Genomic DNA, 24,109 nt, shown 5'->3' on the forward strand with positions numbered 1-24,109 from the left:
GGAATTTTGCATCTATATTCAAAAGGTTTATTTTTCTATAATTTTCTTTTTTTGTAATATCTTTATCTGGTTTTGGTATGAAGGTGATGTTGGTTTAGGGAATGGATTGCATTAGGGAGTATTTCATCCTTTTCAGTTTTTTGGCAGAGTCGGAGGAAGATTGGTGTTAACTCTTATTTGAATATTTCATAAAATTCACCAGTGAACTCATCTGTTCCTGTGATTTTCTTTGTTGGGAAGTTTTTGATTACTGATTCAATTTCTACAGTGATTGTACTGCTGAGATCTTCTATTCTTGGATCAATCTAGGTAGTTGTGTGTTTCTAGGAATTTGTCCAAATCCTCTTAAAAGCTTTTCTATTTCTGTTGGGTTTGTAGAAGTGGTCTCCCCTCATTAATGTTTTTAGTTATCTACATACCCTCTTTTTATCTTTGGCAGTCTAGCCAAAGAGATTTTTGTTAATCTTTTGAAAGTACTGGATTTTTGTTTACTTGTTTCTATTGGTTTTTTTTTTTAACTCTATTCCATTTATCTCTGATTTAATAGTTATTTCCTTCCTTCTGAGCATTTTTTGTTTCCTCTTACTTTTCTTGTTCTTCCAGTTATGAAGTTATGTCCCTGATTTTCTTTTCAATAATGTAAACATTTACTATTATTAATTTCTCTTATCGCTGCCTTTGAGCATCACACAGGTTTTCTTTTGTTGTGTTTTCATTTTCATTCACCTCAAACTATTTCTAACTTTCCACTCTGATTCCTTCTTTGACCTATTATTTCGTTAAAATTTTGTTGTGTTGATTTCTACACATTTGTAAATCTTCCCTTTCTTCTTCTGTTATTGATTTCTAACTTCAATGTATTGTGATTGAAGAAGACATAAGAACTTAACACATACTGAAACTTGTTTGTGTCTTAAAATATGGTTTATCTTGCAGAATGATCCATGTGCAGCAGAGGAGAATGTGCATTTTCTTGCAGTTGGGTGAATTTTTCTACATATGTCTCTTAGGTAGTTGGTTTATAGAATGGTTCAATTCTTGTAGTTTCCTTAGTGATCTTCTGTATAGATCTTCAATCCACTATAGAAAATGTTTCTGAAGTCTCCTACTATTGATATAGAACTATTCTCCCTTTAAATCCATTATATTTGCTTATAGATATTGGGGCTCTGCCATTTGATGCATGTAGATTTATAGTTACTATGTCATCTTGATGATTGACTTATTTAACCATATATAGTGACCTTCTTTGCCTCTCATAACAGTTTTTGACTTAAAGACCATTTTACCTGAAAAATAGTTGCTGTACAAGCTCTCTTTTGGTAATGATTTCTTGGTATATCTTTCCCATGCTTTCACATTCAACCTATTTGTGACTTTGAATTTAGGGTGAGTCTCTTATAAACACCATATATATGTGTCGTGTTTTAAAATTCATCCTGTCAATCTCTGCATTTTATCATTTACACATGAGTATAACGCCTTTTCAATTAAGTTAATTCATTTACTGATAAGGCATCACTTCTTTCTTCAATTTGTTATTTGGTTTTTGTATATCTGATACCTTATTGTCTCTCAATTCTCCCATCAATGTCTGCTATCATATTTATTTGAATTTTTGGAGTTTTTTATACTGTTCCATTTTTGGTGAATCAGTGAAACAGAATTCCTTTTAATTTCTTACTGTCCTTTTAGAAATTTACAGTTTTAAATGTCTAAGTATACTGTTGCTTAAGACTGAAATTTATTTTGAATGCAATTTAGCCATATCAATGAAGTTTACCTATAAAAACAATTTTATTATTGTAATTTTATAATTATTTGGTATTATAATTTTGTATTTCTATATAATATACCATATTTTTCAGAAAAAAAGACTATTCCTTTTTTCTCAAATCCTATTTTTATTTCTAAGTGAACGGAATTTCCTGTATAACTCTTCACACATATCACAGATATTTTGCAATAATTAATTTATATATTCTTTGAAGATGTATGGAAGGAGTTCAATGTAGAGTAAATTTACCATAAATTTAGTGATTATTAAAAATGTGAAATCTAACAAATATCAAAGGATTAACTTTTATTTCAATTATTTATTTTTAGTAATAGGTTGGATGTAATCATTAGATATTCAGAGATTGGTAGTCAACACACAGGTCACAATATAGCCAAAATATCACTCATGAATGAAGGCAGAATATATTTCATAACACATATAAATATGTATATTCCCATACTATCATAGGGTTGTTTTAGTTTCTTAATGCTGACAGAAACGAAATACAGCAGAAATGGGTTGGCTTTTATACAGGGAATTTATTAAGTTATAAATTTACAGTTCAAAGATCATAAACATGTCCAAACTAAGGTATCCAGCAAAAGACACCTTGACTCAAAAAAGGGCCAATGGTGTTCAGGGTTTCTTGGTCAGCTGGGAAGTTACATGGCTATGCCTGCTAATTTCTCTCCTTGCTTCTAGTTTCAAACAGCTACCACAGGGGCATTTTCTTTCTGCATCTCCAAACACTTCTGTCACTGTCAGCTCTGAAGCTTTTTCCAAAATTGTTTCCTCTTTAAGGACTCTAGTAAGTGACACACCTTGAATGGGTAAAGACACATCTCTATGGTAACCACCTAATCAAAAGTTCCCACCCACAACTGGGTGGGTAACAGATCCATGGAAACAATTTAATAGAAAAAGATCCCACTCTACAATATTAAATCAGTATTAAAGAACATGGCCTTTCTGGGGTACCCAACGTTTCCAACCCATACAAGGTGCTTTTCAGCCAAAATTAAATAATACTAGATACACACCAAGGGATGCAGAAAGAAGAAAGTGGAATATTCATCAGTAAATCCCATTAAACACTGATGGTAGAGAAAAATTAAAAGTTTTATTCTAGTATGATATACATATATTCAATAAACCACAATAATATAAAAGAGTGCATGTTGGAATTGTGTAATTAAAGATGGAGGTGGGTTTTTAATGCCTTTGCATTGAACTAGATGAAAATGAAGGTAAGAGTAGCTAGAAACTTTGATAAATCAGGGCTTTATGTTGAAATTTTTGGTACAACAAAAAAAAAAGAGAATGGTTGATTGTGTTAGTGTACCTATGCCTACACAAGTCATGTATGGATGACTTCTTTCAGCCTAGATAAGTTTTGCCTGTTTTGGAACTTTAGATATATAAAATCATATTTGTTGTATGCTTGCTTGCCTTTCTTATTTCAAATTATACATCAGCAAGTAATCTGTATTGCTAATTTGTGACATAGTTTGCTCATTTTCTTTGCTGTATATGCTTCCATTTTAAGAATATACCATAATTTGTCTGTTCATCTTACCATTCGTTAATGTTTCCATTTATTTTCAGTCTCGTATCTATTACACATATTATCAGTGGTATCCATGTGTGTGCACTTATGTGTATGTGTGTATTTGTGTCATTATTAGGGTTTCAATTTTTATTTCCAATGTGACCATACCTGAATTTTACTCTTTAGAGGATATGACCTGGACAATACAGCAAAATGCATTTTCTGAACCCCCATGCCAAGATTACGCTCTATTGTGCAATGTAGTATTAGAGGTTTCAGTTCCTTCTTTATAAAATTTCTTTCAGCGATATTTTGTTCTTTTCAGTGCACAAAGCTTTCATTTCCTTCACTAAGCTTATTTCTAGGATGTGGCTAAAAGGGGAAATTTTAGATTGTATATAGGTCAATAAAGTGATAATTTAAAAATGTATAGTTCCATACAACACAATGAATCTATTGTAAACAAAGGACTATAACAGTACAATTACAAAAATGTCTTTTATGAATTTTAACAGATGTCCCGCACTAATGCAAGGTGTTAATAATCGAGTGGTATATGGGAGCGCAGCTCTGTATTTAATTATGATTTTTCTGCAAACCAAATTCTCCAATTAGAAAGTCTGTTCAGCCCACCGTACCCCGGACCCCCGCTGCGGACCAGGCTCTCTGCCACTCCCTCTCTCACTGCTACCCCGCCCACCAACACCAGCGAGAAGCCCCCCACCCTCGGCGGCCCCTGCCATCCAGGCCTCGGGCGGGCGTGCTCCGCCGGGGCCTGAGAGCGCTTCCTGGGGCTCCTCCCGTCACTGGATGCGCGCAGGCCAGCGGAGCGAATCCTAGAAGGCTGCGGGGGTCATCCGCGCGGCGACGTCCTCCGGTCCCCCAACGGGACGCAACCGCGCGCGCCCCGGCCCAACCCGAGAGGGGCCTCGGAAACATCCCGGCTGTTCGCAACCGCGGCGCGACCCGGAGCCCGGGGCGGGTCTGCCGTGCCTGCCTGGGCCCCGCAGCCTCAGGATTCGGAGGAACTGATGCCCACCGCGGCCGTCCTGGCTGGGCGCGCGGCTGAGGGTGCGCCAGACCACTGACCACCCGACCTGCCGCAGGAGGGGCCGAGCTGTCGGCGCCCCGGGTCCGGGGAGGCGCCTCCGGCCACCACTCAGGGACGCGCGGCGACCACGGCAAGGGTGCCCGGCACGGGGTCCCCCGCGGCCACTCTGGAGGCTGGAGCCGAGCTCACCCCGCCTCACCCCCCTGACCAGTCACCGGCCTCTCCTGCCGGGAACCACAGGTCCACCTCTCCCCGGCCTCGACGGGGTCCCAGACGGCGCCACACGGCAAGCGCTGGGACCCCGGCCCTGAGGCGCCCCCCCCACGCGGGACCCCCGGCCCTGAGGCGCGCCCCCACGCGGGACCCCGGTCCTGAGGCGCCGCCCACGCGGGACCCCGGCCCTGAGGCGCCCCCCCCACGCGGGACCCCGGCCCTGAGGCGCCCCCCCCCACGCGGGACCCCGGCCCTGAGGGGCCCCCCCACGCGGGACCCCGGCCCTGAGGGGCCCCCCCACGCGGGACCCCGGCCCTGAGGGGCCCCCCCACGCGGGACCCCGGCCCTGAGGCGCCCCCCCCACGCGGGACCCCGGCCCTGAGGCGCCCCCCCCACGCGGGACCCCGGCCCTGAGGCGGCCCCCAAGCGGGACCGCGGCCCTGAGGCGCCGCCCACGCGGGACCCCGGCCCTGAGGCGCCCCCCTACGCGGGACCCCGGCCCTGAGGGCCCCCCCCCACGCGGGACCCCGGCCCTGAGGCGCCGCCCACGCGGGACCCCGGCCCTGAGGCGCCCCCCACGCGGGATTCCGGTCGCCTCGGGGACCATCTACAAGGCCGCCATGAGGTGGCGCGAGGGCCTCGTAGCCGAGCCCCCCTCCAGGCGCCGTTCCTCACCTATCATTTATCCCGCAACATGCCACGTGGTAACTTTTTAAGCGTCTTCGGTGGCCGCCGCTCATTTTGAGAACATTTACTCTGTGGATCCTCGCCCCAAAGCGAGACGCACGTCGCCTTGTCCCCTTGACCCCAGATGTGGCTTCTCGGGCCTCCGGATCCTAATGGCCTCCCCACGGTACTCTGTCGACCCACCGTCCCTCTGTCGACCCACCGTCCCTCTGTGACCCGCGCTCTCTGCTTCCCCTCCGCCGGCCGCCGCCGACCGCGCATGGTCGCCGGCTGGGGAAAACGCTCCGGGCCCGAGCGTCCAGGCCGGAACACAGGTTCCGGCTCCTGTTGTCGGCCGGAGCGCGGAGGACCGCGAGCTGCCCCGGGGGTGCGGCGGAAGCGTGGGGGGGCGCGTTTGGCCGACGGACGCGCTGTTCCCCGGCTAGAGGCATTTTCCCCCATGCTTCCTCGAGTCTCGGTGTTCCGACTTCTTCCTCCGCGTCCGCAGCGCGTTTTGTCTCATGGGAGCCCCGAGGCTTCCGCGGCAGGGATCCTGCTACTCGCCGCTCCTCAGGAAATGGCAAGGTATGCGCTGGAAGCTTTTGACCCTGCAGGTCGCCGGGCCGCACCGAGGGCCCTCGCACCCATTCAGCCCTGTTCTCAGGCGTCTTGGGGCCTGCGTTTTAGTCTGCGGGATATACAGGTCATTGCTTTCAATCTGAGGAAGGAGAAATCTGAGGAAGGTAAAGTGACTGGGCCAAGGTGTTGACTGAGATCAACAGACTGAGATCAACAGACTGAGCTGCAAGGCCCAAAGGCATTTATTTGAGGTCCTAAAGTTGCAACTTGGGGAACAAATATTGATGTAGCAACCCAGATGATGTCCCGTCTTGGCCCTTCCAGGCAAGGATGTTTAAAGAAAGAGAAGATTAAGTAAATTGCTTGTGATTGGTGGGTATTCCGGACATTCCACATGGCCTTCAGGTTTGCTGAGTTCTTTGTCTGGTGGTTTCTTTCTGGTGTCGGAATGTCCTTTGTGTTTTGAGGAACGCTGTTGGCTTGGGGATCTGCATGCTTTGGCCGTTTGCGACATTTGGCGGAGATTTGCATCTGAGTGTAACCTCCAGAATGACCTTCCGACTTCATCTTAAATCTCTTGGCCATGGTAACTTTATTTTACTTCCTTTTACACAGGTTATCGAGTGCGTGGCAAACATGGCTACGTGCCTCCTCCGCAGTTCTTTCAGTGGCACGCCGTGCCTTTCCCCTCCTGCCTTTCCTCACCTTGTCTGTTCTCAGTTCATCCAGGCCCCAGAAACGAAGTTGTTGCGTTTGGTTTTTGCCTCCCAAGGCTACTTTGATGGTCTCATTCTTGTCTCTTTCGTTTTTTTCTTTATTGAGACTGCTTATAGTGTGCCAGTACTGGTGTTAAACTCGGAGTAAGACACTCCGTAATAGGGCTAATATTCCTCCAAGAAGGCAGTACAAGCCCAGTGGAGTAAATGCTGACATAGGGTAGGTAAGCGCAGTGTTCGTCATTCATTCAACAAGTAATTGCTGTGGGAGCAAATAGGGCACCTAACCATTATAGGAGAGGTTCAGGGAATCCTTTCTGGAAGAGAAGTCTGATGAAACCTCAAGGGGGAGCACCGGTTGGTGTTGCCTGGTGGGAAAAAGAAGTTGTTGCATGCTTGGTTTGGGTACTTAGTCTCATAATTCTCATGATATGAAAACTTAGTTCTGCTGCACATACGCCATGTTTGGCTAAGTACATTCCTGAGGCAGGTTGGTAACAGTGGGAATGGAAGAATCAGTTGGATGGAGGAGAAAAATTGCTCAGGTAGAACTGAGAGATGTGACGTTTGATGGCTTAATTATAGGGTGGTCAGAGAGAGTAGAGATTCCACCTGGTGTCTTGGAGGGTCAGAGCACCATTAATGGAAACAGAAAAGTAAAAGGAACAGATTTGAGGGAGATCTTAAAATATATCATGGTTTTTGGAATGCATGTTCATGCTAAAAGGCCCAAGCAATACAGGGAGGTGAAAAATATAAAGTCAGTCTGAGAGGGGAGCTCTTGAATGTACTTTTGGATGTGTTGCATTGAGTGTTGATGAGACTGAAACTCAGGTGGGAGGCTACACATATGACGTTATCTTATTTTTTCAGTGCTGAGGTTACCTCCTATCTATGATTTAACTATAAATATAAATTATTTTCTTTGGAATTGTAGCAGTTTTGGAAGGAAATCCTGAGTAAGGGTTATATGGGAGATCCTGTCTCCTGATTGACACCTTTCAATTATAATACCTTTAGTATTAATTTAACTTTTAGATGTAAGATAATAGCATTTTCCTAGATTGAATTGCACCATATATTGAATGATATTATAATGAGTATTCAGTTTATTGAGTATGAGGATAGAAGTTATGCAGTTAGTTTTTCATTCCAGTTTTTAAGTCCCTGATGTGGTAGCCTCACTAATTCATAGATCAAATAGTTTGTTTCACCATGTTTGGAAATTACTGTGTTTCTTTTTTAAGGGGCTAGGTCACCAGGTGATTCTTACAACCTCAAAAGGTTGAGAGCCACTGATTTAACCTCTATGAGAGCAGAGTCTTCTTCTATGAAATGGAAATAATAAACTTGTTCTATAAGATCATAAGGGTCAAATAGGATCTGTAACAGTTACTCAGATGTGGTCCTCTGATGGGCCATGTGACCATCTCCTGGGACCTCGCTGAAATGCAGATTCTTGAGTCTCACCCCAAAGCTATTGAATCAGAACTTGTTGGAGGAGAAGAATCTGTGTTTTTCCAAGTCTTCCTGTAATTACCATGCACATTGAAGTTTGGGAAGCAGTACTCTAGCTTTGTCAGCTCCATAAAGGAAGGGACCGTGAAATTTGTATTTACTAATGTATCTCCTGTGCTTAGTTTAATGTCCGGGACAGAGTAGATACCATTGTGTTGAATGAATCACTTTACAAATTATACCTTCCTAGCGAAACTAATGCAATCATTAGCTTTTTTTTTTTAATATATTTTTATTGGTAAATCTTCACACACATGCATTCCATACATTATATACAATCAATGGCTCAGAGTATCATCACATAGTGGTGTATTCACCATCATGGTCATTTTTAGAACATTTGCATCACTCCAGAAAAAATAAATAAAAAGAAAAAAACCTCATATATCCCATACCCTTCTCCCCTCCCTCTCATTGACCACTAATATTTCTATCTACCCAATTTATTTTACCCGTTGTCCCCCCCCATTATTTATTTGTTCCTTATCCACATTTTTTTTTTACTCATCTGTCCATACCCTAGATAAGGAGCATCAGACACAAGGTTTTCACAATTACACAGTCACATTTAAAAGTTTATCAGTATGCAGTTGTCTTTAAGAATCAAGACTGCTGGATCACAGCTCAAGAATTTCAGGTACTTCCTCCAGCCACTCCAATACACCATAAACTAAAAAAATGGTATCTATATAATGCATAAGAATAACCTCCCAGATAACCTCTCAACTCTGTTTGAAATCTCAGCCACTGAAACTTTATTTTGTCTCATTTCTCTCTTCTCCCTTTTGGTCAAGAAGGCTTTCTCAATCCCTTGATTCTAGGTCCCGACTCATCCTGGGATTTCTGTCCCACATTGTTAGGGAGATTTACACCCCTGGGAGTTATGTCCCACATAGCAGGGAGGGCAGTGAGTTCACCTTCTCAGTTGGCTTAGAGAAAGAAGCCACATCTGTCGCATGAAGGCAACGTGATATTTATGGCCACTTAATTTATAGGTTCGGATTTGTGGACGACACAGACTTCAGTGATATAAAAAAACAGATTTTATTAAGAAAGTAATTTAAAGAGCTTTCAAAAATAAGGCATAGTTATATCACCAGATAAGATAGCACCAACATATGAAGAGAAGTGCTGGGAAGTCTTGCAAACAGCATTCCGAGTCTCCTTAGTAAAAGTCCATAGCAGAGCATTCTTTTCCCAGGTAAGATTCTGATGAGATGCTCTCTTTCTCCTAAGATTCTCTTCTCCCCGTCTTCTTTCTCATAAGTTTCTCATAATATTTCCTCTCTCTTCTTCTCCCTCTTAAGATTCTCTCCACGCTTTAGCTGCTTGCATGCGGTTTTTATCACATCTTCAACAATAGTGGCCAAATTCTAATTAGTTTACGTGACCGGGCCCAGTTTGGTCCTCTGGGAACTGGCTAGGGAACGCGAGGCGCTTCCTGGGACCTAGATATTTTTATCAAGGTACACCTCCTTCTGGGAGCATCACCAGTCCTCCCAGCCAAAGTGCGCATTTCAGCTGTTTCTTACGAAGTCACATAATGGCAACATCAGTTGAACAGAACAGGCTCTATAAATGTATCTTTTCCTTATAACATCTGAGCAACAAAAGGTCCTCTGAAGGTGACTCTTAGGCTTAGCTTTAAGTACCCTTAGCCTCTCCTTTGCAAGAATAAGTTTCATAGGGATGAACCCCAAGATGAAGAGCTTGGCCTATTGATTTGGTTGTCCCCTTTGCTTGTGAGAATGTAAGAAATTCTCCAAATGGAGGGAAGTTGAATATTTCCTTCTTTCTCCTCAGTCCTCCAAGGGGACATTGCAAATACTCTGAGATATATTGGGGCATCACATTAACCTGGGCAAACCAGCAAGATCTCGTACCCTGATGTTCGACTAAACTGACCATACAAATTAAATTAGGAAATGCATTATCCAAAGTAAAAATTTCGCACCAAATACATTTTTCTCTCTTTGGTCTCACACATAAGTTGAAGCTTTAAAATATGGACCATAACATCCTTTACTCAGTATTCTGATTTTCCTTAGTCCTATCCATATCAGCTTCATTCATATATGTATTCAAAGTCTGAGCACTTTTTCAGTTTTTTAAACAGATTATGGAGTATGGCTGACTTTCATAGCTTCAGAGCTCTAACTCTGAGTCTCAGATGTTACATACCTGAAGTTTCTGGGAATGACCCAATTATAAACAAACAGCTCAGTATCTCCCACAGAGAATCCATACTCCTCCTCCTTGTTCCCCACCTGTTGACATTTAGTTTTGGCATAATGTGTTGTTACATTCAGTGCAAGCATATTACGATGTTATTGTTGACTATAGACCCTAGCTTCATTGATTGTACTTCCCCCCCCATACCATCTGTTTTCAGCACCCTGCAATGTTGACATTGATTTGTTCTCCCTCTTGCAAAAACTTTTTTTTATTTGTGCATTTAATCAGCAGCATTGTCCACTCTAGGCATTTGTAAATTATACTGTCTCTATCTTTATCCTCTATCTTTCTTTATAGTTTCATATGTGCCCCCAACCACACTCCCGCAATCATACTCACATTCAGCTTCACTCAGTATACTTAAATTATTGTGTTACTGTCAGATAGTATTGTACTGGCCTTTTCTGAATTTTTACAAGCAGTTCTGTTGCACAATCTATATTCCGTCAGCAGCAATTGCCCAATCTCTACCGAATTTCTGTCTCCTGATAACTTGTGTTCTTAACTTCAGTTCTCAAAGTTTGCTTGTTAATGTTAGCTCATAGTAATGGGACCGTATAGTTTTTGTCCCTTTGTTTCTGGCTAATCTCACTCAGCATAATGTCCTCACGGTCCATCCATGTTGTTACATGCTTCATAACTTTATTCTGTCTTACAGCTGTGTAATATTCCATTGTATGTATATACCACAGCATGTTTAGCCACTTCATCTGTTGATGGACATTTGGGCTGTTTCCATCTCTTGGAAGTCATAAATAATGCTGCTATAAACATTGGTATGTAATTGTGCATTTGTATCCTTGCCCTCGGCTCCTCAGAGTATATACCTAGTAATGGGATTGCTGGATCATGTGACAATTCTATGCTTAGCTTCCTGAGGAACTGCCATATTGCCTTCCAGAGCAGTTGTACCATTTTACATTCCCACCAACATTAGATAAGTGTGCCTGTTTCTGCACATCCTCTTCAGCACTTGTTGTTTTCTGTATTTTGATCATGGTAGGTATCAGATGATATCTCATTGTGGTTTCCCTAATAGCCAGTGAAGTTGAACATCTCTTCATGTTCCTTTTAGCCACTTGTATTTCCTCTTCTGAGAAGTGTCTGTTCATGTCTTTTGCCCATTTTTTACTTGGGTCATTTGTCTTTTTGTTGTTGAAGAATCTCCTTATATATTGTGGATATTAAACTTTTTTTTATTGTGAAATATACATACAAAAAATAAATTTCCAACTGTATTTTAAAAAGTAGTTATAGAACAGAGTTTAAAGTTTGATTTGGGTTACAGTTCCACGATTTTTTATTTTTTCTTCTACCAGCTCCAGGACATTGGAGACCAACAGAAGTATCAATATAATGATTCAACAATCATACTCATTTGTTAAATCCTATCCTCTCTGTTATACTCCTCCTGCTCTTTAAATAACATATATGCACAAAGGCAATAAATTTCAAAGTATATTGCAACAATTAGTTGTAGAACAGATTTCAGAGTTTGGTGTGGGCTACAATTCCACAATTTTAGGTTTGTATTTCTAGCTGCTTTAAAGTACTGGAGACTAAAAGGAATATCAGTATAATGATTCAGTACTCATACTCATTTGTTAAACTCAACCTTCTCTGTGTAACTCCTAAAGATCATCATCTCTGATCTTTCTCGTACTCTTTAGGGATATCTGGGCTATGTCCACTCTAACTTTTTCATGTTGGAAAAGGCTGTTGATACTATGAGATAGGGAGATTGAACTAGTTGATATTCTAACTAGCCCCTCTGTATTTCAGGACTTAACTGGATCAGGGACCCATTTGAAGGTTGTAGGTTTTGGAAAGTTACCCTAGTGTGTGGAACCTTTGTAGCACCTTATATAATGCCTGAGGTATTCCTTGGGATTGGCAGGACTGGTTTTGGTTGTGGTTTGGCAAGTTATGATAGGTAGTAATGTGTAACCAAAGCATGGATAAGAGTAACCTCCATTGTATCCTCTTGACTCTATTTAAACTCTCTCAGCGGCTGATATCTTATTTGTTGTACTTCTTTTCCCCCTTTTTGCCAGGATGGCATTGTTGTGGATGCTAAACGCTTATCTGATACATGGTTTCCAAATATTGTCTCCCATTGTGTGGACTGCCTTTTTCCTCTCTTGACAAAGTTCTCTGATGCACAAAAGGATTTAATTTTGAGGCATTCCCATTTATCCATTTCTTTTTTCAGTTCTCGTGCTTTGGGTTTAAGATCCAGAAACCGCCTCCTATTACAAATTTTATAAGATATTTCCCTACATTTTCTATTAAGAGTGTTATGGTCTTAGATCAAATGTTAGGTCTATGATCCGTTTTGAGTTAATTTTTGTATAGGGTGTGAGAAATGGATCCTCTTACATTCTTTGGCATATGGATATCCAGTTTTCCAAGCAGCATTTATTGAATAGGCTGCTCTGTCCCAGGTGGATTGGGACACCTTTGACTGCCTTATCAAAGATCAGTTTTCCACAGATGAGAGGGTCTATTTCCAAATGCTCTGTTCGATTCCATTGGACAGTATAGCCGTCTTTATGCCATTACTATGCTATTTTGACCACTGCAGCATTATGATATGCTTTAAAGTTGGGTAGTGTGAGACCTCCCACTTCATTTTTCTTTCTCAAGATATTTTCAGCTATTTGGGGCACCCCCTTCCTTTCTAAATAAATTTGGTTATTGGTTTTCTTTTTCTGCAAAGTAAGTTGTTGGGATTTTAATTGGTATTGCATTGAATCCATATATTAATTTGAGTAGAATTGACATCTTAACTATTTTTAGTCTTCTAGTCCATGAGCACAGTATACCTTTCTATTTATTTAGTTGTTATGTGATTTCTTTTAGTAGTTTTCTGTGTATAGGTCCTTTGTATCTTAGTTAAATTTACTCCTAAATATTTTATTCTTTTGGTTGCAGTTGTAAATGGAATTTTTTTTCTTGATTTCATCCTCAGATTGCTTATATAGAAACACAACTGATTTTTGGGTGTTGATCTTGTGCCCTGCCACTTTGCTGTACTCGTGTATTAGCTCTAGTAGCTTTGCTGTAGATTTTTCAGGATTTTTGACATACAGTAACATGTCAGCTGCAAATAGTGAGAGTTTTACTTCTTCCTTTCCAATTTGGGTGCCTTGTATTTCTTTTTCTTGTCTAATTGCTCTGACTAGAACTTCAGCACAATGTTGAGTAACAGTGGTGACAGTGGGCATCCTTGTCTTCTTTCTGATCTTAGTGGGAAAGTTTCCAGTTTTCCCCATTGAGAATTAAGTTAGCTGTGTGTTTTTCATATATTCCCTTAATCATGTTTAGAAAGTTCCCTTCTATTCCTATCCTTTGAAGTATTTTCATCAAGAAAGAATGTTGAATTTTGACGAATGCCTTTTCTGCATCATTTGAGATGATCGTGTGGTTTCTTTGCTTTGATTTGTTATGATGTGTTACATTTGATTTTCTTATGTTGAACCATCCTTGTATACCTGGTATAAATCCCACTTGATTATGGTGTATAATTCTTTTAAAGTGCTACTGGGTTCAATTTGCAAGTATTTTGTTGAGGATTTTTGCATCTGCATTCATTAGAGAGATTGGTCTGTAATTTTCCTTTCTTGTGGTATCTTTGTCTGGTTTTGGTATTAGGGTGATGTTAGCTTCATAGAATGAATTAGATAGCTTTCCCTCTTCTTCAATTTTTTTTGAAAAGTTTGAGCAGGATTGGTACTAAATCTTTTTTGAATGGTTGGTAGAATTCATATGTGAAGCCATCTGGTCTTGGACTTCTCTTTTTTGGGAGCTTATTGGTGACTGATTCAGTCTTTTTACTTGTGATTGTTTCTTTGAGATCGTTTGTTTCTTCTGAAGTCAATGTTAGTTGTTCATACCTTTCTAGGAAATTGTCCGTTTTATTTGTTTGCGTCCTCTTTTTTTTTTTTTTTTGTCAACCTAGTTGAGGGTCCATTGATTTTATTAATTTTCTCAAAGAACCGACTTCTGGTTTTGTTGATTTTCTCAATTGTTTTCATGTTCTCAATTTCATTTATTTCTGCTCTATCTTTGCTATTTCTTTCCTTTTGTTTGCTTTGGGATTAGTTTGCTGTGCTTTCTTTTGTTTTTCTTAGTGAACAATTAATTCCTTGATTTTTTAACTTTCTCCTTTTTTTAATCCAGGATTTAAGGCAATAAATTTCCCTCCTAGTACTGCCTTTGCTGCATCCCATAAGTTTTGATACATTGTGTTTTCGTTTTCATCTACCTTGAGATATTTACTGGTTTCCCTTGTGATTTCTTCCTTGATGCACTAGTTAAGAGTGTGTTGTTTAAAGGTTTAATAAATTGGATAGATGGACATACTAGTGATCAAAGAGAGGGAGGGGTAAGAGGTATGATATGTATGAGTTTTTTCTTTTTATCTCTTTTTCTGGAGTGATGCAGGTGTTCTAAAAAAAGACCATGGTGATCAATGCACAACTATGTGATATTGTGATTGTAAATCATGTATGGAGTGTTTGTACATTAGATTTGTCAGTAAAAAGTATATATATATACTTTAAAGTGTGTGTTGTTTAGCCTCCCTATATTTGTGAATTTTCTGGCCCTCTTCCTGTTATTGATATCCAATTTCATTGCATTATGATCTGAGAAAGAGTTTTTTTATTATTTCAATCTTTTTAAATTTATTAGACTTGCTTTGCGACCCAGCATATGGTCTATCCTTGAGAATGATCCACGAGCACTTGAGAAAAATGTGTGTTCTGCTGTTGTGGGGTATAATGTTATGTAAATGTCTATTAAGTCTAGTTCATTTATCGTATTATTCAAATTTTCTGTTTCTTCATTGATACTCTGTCTAGATGTTCTATCCATTGATGACAGCAGGAAATTGAAGTCTCCAGCTATTATGGTAGAGCTTTTTGTTTCTCCCTTCAGTGTTGTCAGTGTTTGCCTTGTGTATATTGGAGCACTCTGGCTCAGTGCATAAATATTTATGATTGTTATGTCTTGTTGAATTGTTCCTTTTATTAATATATAGTGTCCTTCTTTATCTCTTTTAGTTGTTTTACATTTCAAGTGTCATTTTTTTTATATTAGTATAGCTACTCCTGCTCTTTTCTGATTGTTGTTTGAATGAAATATCATTTCCCAGCTTTTGACTTTTAGCCTATTTTTATCCTTAGGTGTAAAATGAGTCTCCTGTAAACAGCATAAAGATGGGTCCTGTTTTTTAATGCATTCTGCCTTCTATGTCTTTTGATTGGGGAATTTAATACATTAATATTTAATGTTATTACTGTATTACCTTCTTCTACCATTTATCTTTTGGATTTCATATGTCATATTTAATTTGTTTTCTCTTTTTACCTTTACCAATAGTCATCATTTCTACACTCTTCTCCAGATTACTCTCTCCTGCCTTTTCCTATCTGCTTGTAGTGCTCCCTTTAGTATTTCTTGTAGAGTTGGTCTCTTAGTCACAGATTCTCTCAGTGATCATCTGAAAATATTTTAATCTCCCCCTCTTTTTTTTTTGCGTGGGCAGGCACTGGGAATCAAACCCAGGTCTCCGGTATGGCAGGCGAGAATTCTACCTGCTGAACCACCATGGCCCACCCTCCCCCTCATTTTTGAAGGACAATTTTGCTGGATATAAAATTTTTGGTTCACCATTTTTTTCCCCTTAGAATCTTAAAAATAACATACCGCTGCCTGCTTGTTTCTATGGTTTCTGCTGCAAAATCTACACACAGTTTTATTGGGCTTCCCTTGTGTGTGATGGATTGCTTTTCTCATGCTGCTTTCAAAATTCTCTGTCTTTGACATTTGCCAAACTGATTGTGTCTTGGAGCATTCCTATTTGGATATATTCTGTTTGGGGCATGCTGCACTTCTCAGGTTTGTAATTTTATGTCTTTAGCGAGAGATGGAAAATTGTCAGTGATTATTTCCTCCATTAGTCTTTCTCCTCCTTTTTCCCTTCTCTTCTCTTTCTGGGACAGCCACAACACGTGTATTTGTGCACTTCATATTGTCATTCAATTCCAAGACCCTGCTCATATTTTTCCATTCTTTTCCCTATATATTCTTTTGTGTGTCAGATTTCAGATGTCCGGTGCTCTAGTTCACTAATCCTTTCTTCTTCCTCTTCAAATCTATTAGTTGTAGGTTTCCATTGGTTTTTTTTTTTTCCATTACTTCTATTGCACCTTTCATTCTACTTTTCATTTAGCTAATGTCTTCTTTATACCCTCCCTCAACTCATTGATTTGATCTTTGATGCGATTTTCCATTTCTGTTTGAGCATCCTGAATTAGTTGTTTTCACTCCTGTATCTCATTTGAAGTGTTGGTTTGTTCCTTTTACTGGGCCATATATTTTTGCATGGGCAGGCACCAGGAATCGAGCCTGGGTCTCTGGCATGGCAGATGAGAACTCTGCCTGCTGAGCCACGGTGGCCCGCTCTGGGCCGTATTTTTTATTTTATTGGTTTGACTTATTTTTTGCTGGTGTCTAGGCATTTGATTTAATTAATTAGCTTATTTTGGAGGTTGTTTTCACCCTCCTACTTAGGACTTTCTTGCTGGTTGGCTTTGTTCTCTATCTGTTCTTTACGTTCAGTTCAGCTTACTCTAGATCTCTAGGATGGGTTCTGTATAACTGATCAGGATTTTTCAGTTCTTGTTTTTCTGTTTCTTGTGCTGCCTAAATGGAGCCTTTTTTGTTTTGTTTTGTTTTGTTCTGTAGATATTATAGACCCCAGTCAGATCATCCCGGACCAGACAGCCCAGGTCTCAGAAGGAAATGGTAGCCCAGCCTCAGTTTTCCCAAGAGGGTGAGACCCATCAAGTTTTCTATGAACCCTCTAGACTCTACTTTTCCTGTCTTCCCCAGCATGTGTCATTAATCTGCCAGTGACTTTCCACCAGCATAAAGTGATGTGGTGCCTTTAATTTTAGAAGTCTGTCCTTATGGGGGAGTAGGAATTGTGGTTGAGCCAGAGATAAGGTACTATGATCCCTTTAATTGCTTCAGTTTCCCTGAGTTCCTTGAAGGAGGGATTCCACTTGAGCTGGGCACCCTACCTTTCTCTTGGGGAAGATACACCCTTTAGGGAATTAATTTCTTTCACCTGACTAGTTACTTTGACCCTCAGAGAAGCTTAATTCAGCCCTTGCCTGGGGCAGTGTTGGAGCCTGAGAGGACTTCCAGTTCTATCTAATGAATTGTTAAGGACCAGGAAAAGAGAGAGGGAAAAAAAAGCCTTTCAGAGCTGGATCCCTGCTCCTGGGGTTTGTCAGTCAAGAGCTTAAGTTGGTTCATGGCTCTGTGTATCTGCGGGCTCTATGTGGCCCCTTTTCTTGAGGTCCAGCCCTTTTCCAGTATATATGTATACTGACTCAAAAAGCCTCTGGTTGTTTTTTGTTTTCCCCTGTCAGCCCTGCCCCCTCTCTGCTGGGGCAGCAACTTTTTGTGCCTTTATTGTTTATTCCAGGTTTATCTGTGTTGGTGCCCTGTTTTCAGTAGTCAGAATTTGTTACTTAATTCTGCAACTGGAGCTTTGTTGAGTTAACCCCTTGCTGCTAGTAAAGTCTATTTTCTTTCCCCTCGGGAAGCCAGCCTTCAGTGGGGACACCAGTCTCCATGGCTTAGGAGACTTGACAGTTCTATGTGGGGTTTCAGGTGTTCCATCAGGTCCATACTGGCGTATGCTGTGTATCCGGTTGCTGGTATTCTCCCAGCAGTTTTTCTGTACCGCTCCTGGCTACTCTGGAGGATGAACTAAATTCCACAACTCACCAAGCTGCCACCTTGCCCTGCCTATGCATTCATTAGTTTTTAACATTCCATATTTGGGTCTTCAATATCAAAAATCAAAAGATGTCTCTTATCTTCACAAAACAAAATACAAAATGTATTCAAGCCACCCCACCCGCGGAAAATAACATAGTCATTGCCCCTTAACTTTCACTTTATATTGCCTCTTAAATCCCAGGACAGTGGGGGGTGGGGGTGGGGGTGGTGGTGATCAGGCTTTCCTGTGTAGCTAAACTGCCCAGATATGTATACTTCCTATACCATAGTTGAAGATGTTTACTGTTTCAGTTACTTAGCATTAGGAATTCTTTTGAAGTAGACATCTCATTTGCATTGTTCTTTTTCATAAATATGTCTAATTTAGAGGACAGAATAACAGCCATAACCTCTCAACCTTCTCTTTTCCTGTTCTGTTTTAGGTTAGCTTACAAAGGTAATTGGTTAAATGACATGTTTTGGCTCAATGAGAAAGTTGATCAGATTAGAATTACATCCATGAATTATTGTTTTAATAGAAAATAACCTTTTTATATTGCTAGAAACCTATTTATTTTATTGTTTAATTATGACAGATAAAGAGATAACAAGACTTGAGAAGCAATTAAATTGTAGTTGGAGAACAATAGATTGACATTTATTAGCCATGTCAGTGTTTCCCAACCTTTTTACTGTCATAGAATACATAGAAACTGTTGTTTGTACAGAATCCTGAGTTTTAAATGGAGGAAGGCAACAAACTTGGGAACAAAAGCTACCTCAGCTCTCCTGTCACCAGGTGGAGCACACAGGCATATCTTGAGTCTGAATGTGCTCTGAGCTAAGTGACCTTGGACGAGTTACTTCTCTGATTTCTAGTTTCGAGGCAAAGCGGAGATAACACTACCTGCTGGAGTTGATGTGGGTATGAGACAATGTATATAAAATGTTTCACAAGGCTAGGCGCAAGGTATGTACTCAGTAAATAGTAAATTGTTGGTGTTATGGTTGTTAATAAAAAGCAAACGGAAAGGGCTTGAAGTAAAACATTTAAAAACACATAGAAGCAGATTTTAAGTTGTTGCATTATTTTGCATTGTATTTTTTCATTTATTTTAATATTTTTTTGTAGGAAAAAAAATAATATCCAAAGATATTTTGGCACTACCAGTGTGATCTGCAGTAGGAAAGAAGAGCAGCAGTCAGTTCCAACTAATGGGATTTCCAAGGGAACTTCAAAGCACCAAGACAATGTAAAAGAGAATATGAAAACAGACTTGTTGAATATGATTAAGGGCATGAAAATTGAATTAAGCAAATTAAATGTACAAACAACCAAGCCACCCAACAGAAGACCACTTGAAAGTTTGCAGGTTAGAATTGGTAGGCCTCAAAAAGCTACAGAAGAAACTGCACAGAAGAGGTAAGTTAAATTGAAATTTGAATGTTCTTATTTGAAACTAACTTCTGAAACTCCAACAAGTTTTCTCTTTTAGGATTTTTTAAAATTAGATTAGATGGGGAGATAATCAGTGAAGAAAAGATACCAGCTTTTATTCACAGAAACTTAATATTTGAAGAATGCTGTTATTGTTCTATATCTAAATATGGGGTGTGCTGGTCTGATTCTGTGGTGGACCCCAGAAAAGCCATGCCCTTTAATCCTCATTCTGTATTGCTGGGTGGGAGCATTTTGATTGTTTCCATGGAGGTGTGTCTCCACCCACTGAAGGTGGAGTTGCTTACTGAAATCCTTTAAAAGAGGAAACATTGGAGAAAGTCCCTTTTTTGTAGGGCCACATGAAAGCCAGCAGACGCCGCCATGTTCACCATGTGCCCTTCCAGCTGAGAGAGAAACGTTGGGTGTCATTGGCCTTCTTGAGCCAAGGTATCTTTCCCTGGATGCCTTTGATTGGACATTTCTATAGACGTGTTTTAACTGGGACATTTTCTTGGCCTTGGAACTGTAAATGAGCAACTTATTAAATTCCCTTTGTTAAAAGCCATTCTGTTTCCGGCGTATTGCACTCTGGCAGCTAGCAAACTAGAACAAGGGGTATCTGTATAAAGTCTAGAGAAAAAAAGAGTAGTGATCCAATTGAGAATTCTTACATCCTCTTACATATTCATCAGTTATTAACTGCTGTTTAATTGCCACTTTAAGCTGTCAACTAACAAATGCCTTTGCAACCTGATTTGCAGGTAGCTTTAGAACAGTCTAAGTTGAAATCTTCTATTTTACAAATTCTTTCTAGGACACAGTACAAACACATTAAATACAAGTCTGATGATTGCTTCCTTTGACCAGTAATTATCAGTTCTCTCAGCTTCTTAATATGGGCTCCTCAGAGTATTGTAACTACTTTGTGCTTGTTAATAGAGTATTTTATTTCAGTGATTTTGAGTATATGAATGTTATCTTAACATTATGTAATAGTTTAAGTGTCAGCATTATGTTTTACTGATAAAGTAATAACATCATCACTTCAAGTAATCAGGTGGTTTTAGAGTACTCATTGCTGACTTCCATTAGCAGAACAAACAGATCTCTTAAATCAGTGTCTTCCAGAATGACTTAACAGTTTTCTAGAACTTCTTGACCGTAAAACTAGTATTAAAAAGTAATTCTGTAGACCTATTGCATTGTGTTAAAAGAACCTCTAGAGGGTGCACGGGTAGTTTAGTGGTTAGAATGCCCACCTTTCATGTGGGAGACCCAGGTTCGATTCCCAGACCATGCACTCCAAAAAAAAAACCTCTAGAAAATATAATTGGGAAGTAGAAAGTAGGTTAATTGAAGTAGTAGCAAGTGTCCATAATATGGACTTCCTTCTCCTTTTAGAAACAAAAACAAACAAATTAAAAAATTATACATAAATATTTATAAACAAATATATATAATTAAAAAGGTAATTCTTGTTCTGTAGGAAAACATTTTTATTTAGATAAAAGAATCACTTATAACCCTATCTTTCTGAAATAATTTCTATTTACATTTTAATGTTCTAATTTTTCTATGCTTATGGTTATTCGTAGAAATTTACAAAATTGAGATCATCTATTTTATAACCTGAATTTTGCATGTAGCGATTTATTGGGACCCTTTTTCTATGCTGGTAAATATTTTTTGCAGCATGATACATCCGTATGTCCCAATATCCACAAGCTCTTTAATCCACTACCTCTAGCTAACCAATTTGCCAGCATAAATAATCCCATCCGTCTACTGGCAGTTCACTGCTAGTCTACTGGTTGCTAAGCAGGCAGCTTTGTGGCACTCTCATATACTTTGGCAGTTGAGTTAGTTGAGAGAGGTGTTTCTGTGTTTGTTTTGCATGCAGACCTTTTTATGATCCAGTGTGCATTTTATTAAAGTTATACAGCTTAATTATTATATAGATAGTTAAAACAATTTGAATACTTTAGAGAGATTCAGTACATTTTTAAATTTTAAAAAAGTAATTTTAAAAATTTATTTGTATTGATATGTATTATATATTTACATACCATGTAATCATCCAAAATGTACAATCAGTTCACAGTATCATCATATAGCTGTACATTTATCATCACAGTTGATATTTTTTTGTGTGAAACATAATATATTACAAAAAAGCAACAAATTTCAAGCACAGTGCAACAATTAGTTGTAGAACAGATTTCAGAGTTTGGTATGGGTTACAATTCCACAATTTTAGGTTTTTTACTTCCAGCTATTCTAAAATACTAGAGACTAAAAAATACAATGTAATGATTTATAATCATACTGATTTTAAAATAGTAATTCTTAAAAGCTGCTTCCTAACTGTATATGAATGTGACAAACATAAAAATCTGGGAGAACTCTCAACCAGATTGCTTTGTAAGCATTTTTAAGTTCTTGCTCCACTTTCCAGTTTAAAGAAATCAAAATTGGAGATATTAGAAAATGCATGATGAGTTTAGTGTTTATAAAGATGTGTCATAAAACTCCTGTTAGTGGACCCTGCATAAAAGATTGGGTATGTTTGTTTTGAATTCTTAAAAAAATGTATCATTTAAGGAGGGTGCAAGGGGATACTTCAGTGGTAGAATTATTGCCTGCCATATGGGAGACCCGGGTTCAATTCCTGGCCCATGCACTTCCCCCACCCCAGAATTGAACAAATAGTGCTACAATAACAGGATAGTCACATGGAAAAAGAATGAATTGTGACCCCCACCATACAGTGCACATGCACACACCTACAAATGTATTATTTACTGTTATCCTTGCTCTATGCCTGCTTTTATTTTATTTGTACTTATATATGGGAATTAATCAAGGTTCTCTAGAGAAACAGAAACAACAGAAAATATCTGTAAATATGAGATTAATAAAAGTGTCTCACACAACCTTGGGAACATAAGAACCCAAAATCTGTAGGGCAGGCTGTGAGCTGGCACCTCCAGTGAAGATCCTCAGTGAACTTCTCAGGAAAGGCTGGCTGAAAAGGGGAAGAGAGAGTCTATCTTTGGAATTTTCCTTAAAAGTCTTCAGGTGATGGATGAAGTATAACTCATTGCATAAGTCATTCCCCCTAGCCAACTGCACATGCAGTCAGCCATGGCTGCAACCAACATGCTCGTGATTTAAGTCCATGAGATGTCTTCATAGCAACAGATAGGCCAGCGCCTGCCAGAGTAGACAACTGGGAACTGTCACCTGGCCAAGTTGACACATGAACCTGCCCATCACAATATGGAATCCTTATTGATATAGTTACCATGGCTACATAACAAATTACTTCAAAATTTAGTGATATAAAACAACCATTTATTCTGCTCATGGACTCCATGGTTAGCAGTTTGGACAGAGCACAGGAGGGAAGGCTAGTCTCTGCTCTCTGACATCTGGGACCCCCTTTGGCAGACTTGGAAGTGTTGGCGCTGGAAGGTGTGCTCACTCATTTGTCCAAAGGTTGATACTGAAATCCCACCTTCAAGGAGATAATTATCATTACAAGATGATATAATTATCAGATAATTATCTATGATTAGATGTAGCAATGTAATGTTAAAACTGTGAACTGCCTTGCGAACCCACCTGGTTGTTCCCTGGAAAGCCCTCATATTCAATGTAGTGCGCTGGCATTTCTTTGGACACTGGGAACCACGGTCTTTGGATGAGCCCTTCTCTACATTGGGCTCCCTGTGAGAGTATTTTTAGAATCCTGATGTGTATTTGAAAGGCTCTATGAGGCACCGTTTTAAGTCTTTGTAAGATCTTAACAAATATCTTAACAACATGGTCTTTTAGAATCATGTCTTCCTGGTAGAACCCTGGATTTGATCTCTGTCCAGCAGCCATTTTGAGTTTTAGCATCATCTGTGAAAGAGCTGAGAATAAGGAAACAGTTTATTTTTGATCCCAGCAAGTCCTGACTACTTTATTAAATGGAAGAATTATTTCTTGGCCTATTTCTCCCCTTTCACATTTTCCACAGACAACCAAGGAGGATTCAACACTATCTGGAAATCTCCTTAGCTAGATCATCCAATTCATTGAGTATATTTCCTACTTTCCACATTACCACAAGCAACAGTGTTGTTAAACAAAAGATCCCATTCCTCTGTTCTCAGTAACATTTACTTTCCTTAAAGCCCTTATTGGACAGCTTTTTCTAGGGCCATCAGACTCTTTGAGCCCTTTAAGCTTTCATTAACACTTGACTCAACATCTTTTCAACTTTCACTCGCTGCCTAATCCCAAAGCCTTTCCCACATGTTTAGTTTTTTTGTCATAGCAGCACTCCAAGTCCAGCTACCAAAATCTGTTTCAGTTATGTGTTGTGTAACAAACCAACCCAAGTTCAGTGGCTTAAAACAATGACAGAATTTATCTGTTCTTGGGGCCCGATGCTGTGGGGCTGGCTTATCACCTGCCCCACTCAGCCTGAGTGAGTGCAGGATCATCTGAAAGCTGACTTACATTTCCAGGGGTTGATACAGACTGTTGGCTGAGACTTCGGTTTGGGCTCTTG

General features: G+C 39.8%; 1 protein-coding gene across 2 annotated transcripts in view; it reads left to right on the forward strand.

The window, feature by feature from the left end:
- The first annotated feature begins 5,524 nt into the window (after positions 1-5,524).
- The window catches only part of MRPS31 (mitochondrial ribosomal protein S31), a 43,218-nt gene continuing 24,633 nt past the window's right edge, over positions 5,525-24,109 (forward strand). For both annotated transcript variants that reach the window (XM_077158027.1, XM_077158028.1), the window contains exons 1-2: positions 5,525-5,844; positions 19,240-19,530. In XM_077158027.1, coding sequence (XP_077014142.1) covers positions 5,540-5,844; positions 19,240-19,530 — 596 coding nt within the window. In that variant the 5' untranslated portion in view covers positions 5,525-5,539. The remainder of the gene's footprint in view (positions 5,845-19,239; positions 19,531-24,109) is intronic.

Source organism: Tamandua tetradactyla, chromosome 4, assembly GCF_023851605.1.
Source record: "Tamandua tetradactyla isolate mTamTet1 chromosome 4, mTamTet1.pri, whole genome shotgun sequence".
NCBI lineage: Eukaryota > Metazoa > Chordata > Mammalia > Pilosa > Myrmecophagidae > Tamandua > Tamandua tetradactyla.